The sequence below is a fragment of the Dipteris shenzhenensis genome, chromosome 27, assembly GCF_047967505.1.
Source record: "Dipteris shenzhenensis isolate YYH24624 ecotype China chromosome 27, Dip_SZ_1.0, whole genome shotgun sequence".
Lineage (NCBI taxonomy): Eukaryota > Viridiplantae > Streptophyta > Polypodiopsida > Gleicheniales > Dipteridaceae > Dipteris > Dipteris shenzhenensis.
In genome coordinates this window covers 7,440,984-7,448,123 of record NC_141622.1, presented here as the reverse complement: position 1 = coordinate 7,448,123, position 7,140 = coordinate 7,440,984, and the positions used below count along the sequence as shown (strand labels likewise).

The window sequence follows — 7,140 nt, the reverse complement described above, 5'->3', positions numbered from 1 at the left end:
CCTCTCCCCCCCCTTCTCTCTCTCTCTCTTCCCCCTCTCTCTCTCTATCTTTTCTCTAGCTCTCTTTGCTCTCTCTCTCTCTTTACTCTCTTACTCTCTCTACTCTCTCTCTCTACTCTCTCACTCTCTCTACTCCCCCGCCCCCCCTCTCTCTCTCTCTGTGTCCGCATGTTAGACAAATTATCTTGTTATCTTGCAATAGTGCTGTGTCAGGCACGTGTCACTTTGCCCGTGTATCATAGGTCATCATCCACTTGGTATGTGTAGTCCTTTGCTCTGCCACATCATCGTGCATCGTGTTGCTTCTCTTGTGCTTCGACACGTCATCTCTGCTAGTATTGTGTGGGCTGGTTTGTGCTACTGTAGTCTACGTCCCAAGTCTGTGCACCCAAGTCTGTGCTATTGCAGTCACTGTAGTGCACCGAAGTTCGCGTCCCAAGTCTGTGCTACTACACTGCACCCAACTCAAACTTCACTTCACCCCCACAAATCGCAGTGCCATGTGGCAATCCGCATCTTGTGTATAGCGACCCCTGCTATGTCCGCCACGTGCCATCATCGTTGGCTCGGTGCAAGCTTCGTGTTCCCAACCTCGCACGTTGCGTCTGATCGAACGGCCCTAACTCCATCCCGTGCCATCCCGAGCCTCCCCAATCCCTCCCTTAGCCTCGAAGCTCCCCCAAGCTCCCCGCCCGTCGCTCGAGCCTCTGTGAGCCTCCCTGAGCCACCCTTGCCTATTAGAAGCCAACCATCGCTATTTAAGCGGCCGTCCTCATGAGCTAAGAATCTTTGGTTATAGTTGTGAACCGATGGTTACTAGTGTTGTCTCTTGATTCAAATATGTGACGTCAAAAAGCATGTGGGATACACGTGGCGAGTGACGTGGTAAATGATGGTTGCAACAAAGCCCTAAGCCTGCGCGGGAGGAGAAGCGTTCTGATGTCTGTCGATTTTGCTCCTCTCTCCCTCCTCATTTCTACCTCACCGATCTCTCCACCTCGCACGTCAATCAAACTAGTCTCCCCTCGGAGCTTTTCCAGCTCAGGTAGGGGCCGTGGTTCCCTGCGATTTTTCCTTCCACTTTTCAGAAACAAAGAAATAGTCGTTTCCTGTGATTTTTAAGACAAGCATATCATTATGCGGCACGTCTGTTGCTGTTTGTTATAAGAGGGCGCCTAAGCTTATTTCAGCTGCGTCGAGCTCCCATTGTTGTTTTACTCCTTGTTGCCTGCAGGTGATCTTGTCCTTTCTTGCGCTCTCAAATAATGGGTATGGAACTGGGCTTCTTAACCGAGAATTTGAGAGACGACTCGTCGAGCAGACAAGGCATTGTGAGAGCTCTCACTGCTACTTCCCAGGTAGTACATGTCGAACCCTCGGAATGCTTTGATCACTTTGGTTGAGTCGCTCTTTATTTATTCATCTTGTTTAATGGAGTGGCATCTACCAGGATTATGAGGCGTTGCTTCTCCAATTGAGGGATTTGAAATTAGGCGATGCTACGAGCGATAATGTTCTCCAGGTTGGGACACGCACTAAAAAGTTTGAAGCGTTTTCTCATTCTGGGCGTGTCAAAGTCGTGTGGCTGTCTAAGCTTGGGGTTGATGTGTTGGGATTGTGGCAGTCGCGACTTAAGGCAATGTCACAGGCAGTTTCGTTTATTAAAGAGCGCGATCACGAAGTTCTCCTATCTTATGTGAGGCCTTTTCCCGAGCGAACTCTTGTTTTGGCTAAAAGCAGACATTTTCATGTAGAAATGTGTGCTGATCACGAACATTATCCCGATGTTCAGATCCTACGTTTTTAATGGTTCTCATGGATCTTGTAATTCATTTTTAATGGCTCTCATGGATCTTGTAATTCGTTATTTATTATCTCCAGGTTCTGGGCATGAGTTTATGGATGCACAGCCTCGAAGTGGCAGATGCTTTGACAGAATTTGTGATCAACTTGGTAAGTACAGGATGGAGTTTGCTTTGTGGTCTTTTTTTGGTCCAAAAACTTGTGAAAGGCTAGTCACAGCTCCTTGAAGAGTATCTGTTCTCTCTTATGGGAGGTGGGACCTGCGAGTTCTTAATTTCGCTGATTGTGGCAGGCCACTGTGAATGGAGGATGTGTGGTCCAGTGTTTGGATATGCTTGTACGTAATTTCCTGCCCCCATCGTGTGGGCTACCAGTCTTCATAGACTTTTTAAGTAGGAGAGCACTCATGAAGGGGATGTCTAAGGAGATGCTTCTGCAACGAAAAGCTGAGCACATGGAAAGAAAAGGTGATGTTTTGCAGCGTGTTCATTTTGCAATTGGGCGTATTGCAGAGCTTGTGCCGATGACAGCATTGCATCTGCAGCCAATAGTTCTTCAAAGAATGCCTCACAGAATTGTGGATAAGGAGGTATGCTTTTAAATGGATTCCTTCAATTGTGGAATGCTCCTTTGATTGGTTCCATTCATACAATCAAATAGCTATTCCCTGTAATGAAGATCTTTATGTTTCAGAGTTCTTATTGTGTAGCGTCAGATTGGCAAGGCTCATGTAACTTAAGATATTAACAAGGTGGAGGTGATTGCAAACCAGGTCACCGTTTTGGAGTTAGTAATGTTTGCTTTTAATTTATGGTCATGTAAATCAGAGAAAGGGACTCAAGAAACTCTGCATGGAGAAAAGCCTGATTCCTTTGTTTGAGGTGTTTGCACAGTGACCTGTTGGGAGTAGTCAGTGTCCCACCTGTGAGCTCCCATATGAGGATGGGGTAGGGCTTTTGCATGGACTGCGCCATTGATATTGACCAACCAGATTGTAATGGCTCGACCTACTATTGATCGACCCCACTCCCTCGCTGTGCCATGACGAGGAAAATGATTATTTTGTTAATTAATGGGCATTAGAACATTATTACATTATGCACCAACTTGGTGGTATGACAAATGTCTTTATTTATGATGGATACTGACGGAGGTTGTTATGGTGGTGGATTATCGAATTGGAGCCATTTCTTCAAACGACACCAAATTTGGATATGCAACACTTCTCTTAGGCATACACCATATAAAAAGAGTCTTGCATAAGACACCTAGCTAGATAGGTGTTACGCTCTAGCTGAGGTGGCATGACCTCGGAAGAATCAGTCGACATTTCCCTATAGGATCTACGTTTGTAATATATTTGTTTGCGCTTCATGTAAATGATCGGGAGGGAATCAATGTCAAGGTCCTAGGTGAGGGCTGATAGCACCAGACTAGATGGATCTAAGGCTAAGGGCCTAATGCAAGCAATGTGCCTAGGGGCAAAGGAAATTAAAGTATCCAAAGAGAGGGGTGAAAAGATGCATTAGGAAAGGCCCTATGATGATGACATGTGGCATCTAGATCCATCTAGGGAGATGGGGCTTGTTGGAGTTAGTGAGAGAAGGAGAATGGACCTTCACGTATGTTTCAGATGATGATTTTCTCTGTGTGTACTCACGCTCCAGCAAGGTTGGCTGGGAGGATATTTTGTGGTGCTACTCCGGTGATCTGCTATAGTAAGTAGGAAGTTCGTGTCATTTGGTATCAGAGCACGGGGAGGCAAGCTTGGGAAGTGATAGCGTGAGGCTTCACGGTGGCCAGTGTGACGTGACGTGAAGCTCGTGGATGATGTGACGACGTGACTGCATGCAATTGACGCACATTTGCAGATGCGGGAGGCCCGTATCCAAGGCGTAGGTACAATGTAGACATAGCGAATAAGTAGCGTGAAGCGCAGCTGAAGCGGGATTGCGTATATATTTGGTGGTTGAGCAGAACGAGCGGGAATTGACGTGAGGCGTTACGTGGGTCTGATCTAAGTGATCATGAGCGGAGAGCAGGAGCACGAATAGTTCGTGAACGTAGCGCAGTAGGACTGTAGATTGCTCGTTAGGCGGTTCGTGGAGACACGTGATGTGACGCAGCAGACGGGCGGAGAATTGCGTATGTAGAGCGCAGGCTGCCATCAACTGGCAGTGTAATCTGAAGCGATGTGTCATTTGGTGACGAATCGATTTTCGGTGGTCCTCCCGCGGTGGTGATCAGATCTCGGTGATGGTTGACGCATCAAAATCCTGATAGCCAGTGAGAGCTGTGTGCAGAGGCGAATCAACCAGGGAGCTTTCTTTGGCATTCGTCATCAATTCTGTGTTTTTTTTTTTCCCCGACCTTAGTCTTTATTGATGCTCCGCTTGCATGAAGAGGTTATCGTGGAATATTTAGTTTGCATGAAGGTTGGATGCCATAGCAGGGTACATAGCAAACTTGGGATTCTTTTGACTTCTTCAAATTCCTGTGGGCAATCTGAGAGACTATGCTTGTGCATATGCCTTTGTGATAAAACCAGTTTGTTTGCAGGAATCTCCCTAGTTTAGGGAAAGGCGGTATTTGCTTATATGCGTGTGTCAATTACCTAGTCAGTATAGTTGTCAGATTGCAGGTATTCCCTAGTATAGGGAATTGTGTCAGTTTGTAATACAGTGTTCTAGCGGTGTTTATTTATTAAAAAAAAAAAAGCAAAACACCCATTGACCTGAATGGAAGCAGAAGAAGGTGCTTCGAGGATGGACCTTGTAGAGTCAGGAGTCCGGCCGACCCAGCAAGTGTCGCGTCCAGTAGTTTATATCTGGCAGGATTGCATTACTTAAGGATGCCTTGCAACAGTTACAGGCAAATGCAGGGCAGTCTGAACTTAGAAGAGTGATACATAGTATGTCTGCCAGAGCTTCTCGAGATGAGAAAGGAAAGGCTCTGATGGAACCGGATTATGGAACCGGAGTCTAGTGTCCATACGGTCGAGCCTAGGAGGGCTAAAGTATCAGGAGGTGTCGCGTCCAGTAGTTCACACCTTATATCTGGCAGGATTGCATTACTTGAGGATGCCTTGCAACAGCTATTAGTGCAACAGTTACAGGCAAATGCAGGGCAGTCTGAACTTAGAAGAGTGATACATAGTATCTGCCAGACCTTCTCGAGATGAGAAAGGAAAGGCTCCGATGGAACCGGAGTCTAGTGTCCATACGGTCGAGCCTAGGAGGGCTAAAGTATCTAATATTGCCAATAATAGGCCGGAAAAGTATTTTGGTCAGATGAATGAACGTAGTTCCGATATCATTGAGACCTGGTTGCACAAATGGAACGAGGCGTTCGCCATTTGTGAAATCAGAAATGATATCAAGAAAATCCACGAGGCCACCCACATGTTTAGTGAGGCAGCGGATCGGTGGTGGATTAAACAACAGAAAGATGGTATTGCATCCACTACTTGGGAGGGGTTTAAAAGGGAATTTAGGAAACACTTCTTACCTCCTGACGAAGCATCCCGAGCTTGGGATCAGTATAGAAACCTTCGTCAGAGAAAATTGTCAGTGGCAGAATACACTAATAAGTTTCAAGAGAGCGTACTGAAGGTTGATGAACCCCTACCTCAATCAATCGAAGTGAAAGATTTCATATCTGGATTGAATGATCGGATTAAAATGGAAGTTCGGGCTAAGTACGCGAACATGTTGGATGATGCAATAGCCATAGCCCTGCACTATGAAGATGCCAAGGGCAGTAGGCCAAGTGGGTTTGCGCAGGTCGGAACCCAGTATGGGTTCCAGAAGAAATCTGGGTTTAAGAAGAAGTGGATTAGTAAACAGAGTGGTTCTCAGCCGAGTGGTCAAGCCAAGCAGGCAAAACCAGCTGAAACTCCTAAATCAAGTACCACCATTGGAGTGAAGAGGAAAGTAACACTAATGGCGGCCCGGGCTTGGTCAAAGTCTCCCTTAAACCGAGAGCAAAGAGAAAAACTGAGGAGAGAAGGCTTGTGTTTTGGTTGCCTTCAGCCTCATCAGTGGAAAGATTATCCACGAAATAAGGATCGTCGGATGGCCGAGATGGTAATCTCAGAATGCGACGTGGAAATGGAGGGAAGTCCCAGATCTGAACAGATGCAGATTCAGCTAGCGGGATCTTCTCAGAGGTCAGTACCTTGTTTGTTATGTGTGTCTGTTGCTAAGCTAGTAACGAGTGCACATGATAACATCCTATCTAAGCCCGCAGCAACGGGGTATACATCTTTTAATGATACGGAGTTAATTAAGATGAAAGGGTAAGTGGCTGATCATGATGTCATTGTGTTGTTTGACTCGGCATTAACTCACAATGTAATTAACTCCAAGCTGGTGAAAAGGCTGAAGTTAAAGACTAGCCCATCTGACTATGCGTATACAGTCAGGATGGCAGATGGAAGTTCAACTGAAGTATGGGACCAAAGGGTTACCCATTTGGAGCTTCGTATTCAGGACTATGCTGAGAAGCTTGATTTTGAAATGACTAAGCTTGCTCATGTAGATATAGCCCTGGGTAAGGTGTGGCATTCTAGGAAGAATCCAGCCATTGATTGGAAAAAGCACGTATATCAATTCAAGATGAATGATGTGCTGTATGTCTTACGAGATGAGAAAGATGTACCTCAGGGACCGTTGGTTTCCGTGATGGAAATCCGAAAAGCTCAAGAAGAGTTTTTATTCCTTTGTACAGCATCGGTAGAGCCGGTTAATGATTCTTCGACTAGCACTGATGTTGCGCAAAGTGGTGAAATGGCCAAGCTGGTTGATCTTACAACAGAGGAGTTCTCTGACTGTTTTAGGGATGAGCTATCTTATGGGTTACCTCCAGAGCGGAATGTTCAGCATAAGATCAAACTAATCCCGGGGGCAGAACCTGTAAATAGACCTCCCTATCGAATGAGTTTTACCGAAGAAGCGGAGGTGCGAAGGCAACTGGAAGAATACCCCTCAAGTTGGGAGAGATTCAACCAAGTTTTTCACCTTTTGCTTCCCCAGTGATATTAAAGAGGAAGAAAGATGATACTTTTCGCCTCTGTATAGATTACAGAGCATTAAATAATCACACTGTTAAGCACATGTATCCGATGGCTCGGATCGATGATTTGCTAGATGCATTGCATGGGGCCGTAATTTTCAGCAAGATAGATCTTAAGTGTGGCTACCATCAGATCCGTATTAGAGGCGAGGATGTGCATAAAACCGCTTTTAGAAGCAGGTTTGGTCATTATGAGTTTTTGGTAATGCCCTTTGGACTTACCAACGCTCCGGCTATATTCGTCATGCTTATGAACGATTTACT

General features: G+C 45.8%; 1 protein-coding gene across 1 annotated transcript in view; it reads left to right on the top strand.

Annotated features, from left to right (window-relative positions):
- Positions 1-935: 935 nt before the first annotated feature.
- Positions 936-7,140, top strand: part of LOC147883813 (uncharacterized) — a 46,721-nt gene continuing 40,516 nt past the window's right edge. Inside the window, exons 1-6 of the mRNA XM_087398115.1 lie at positions 936-1,045; positions 1,235-1,358; positions 1,451-1,522; positions 1,625-1,696; positions 1,882-1,953; positions 2,096-2,392. Of these exons, the coding sequence (XP_087254241.1) occupies positions 1,266-1,358; positions 1,451-1,522; positions 1,625-1,696; positions 1,882-1,953; positions 2,096-2,392 (606 nt within the window). The 5' untranslated portion in view covers positions 936-1,045; positions 1,235-1,265. The remainder of the gene's footprint in view (positions 1,046-1,234; positions 1,359-1,450; positions 1,523-1,624; positions 1,697-1,881; positions 1,954-2,095; positions 2,393-7,140) is intronic.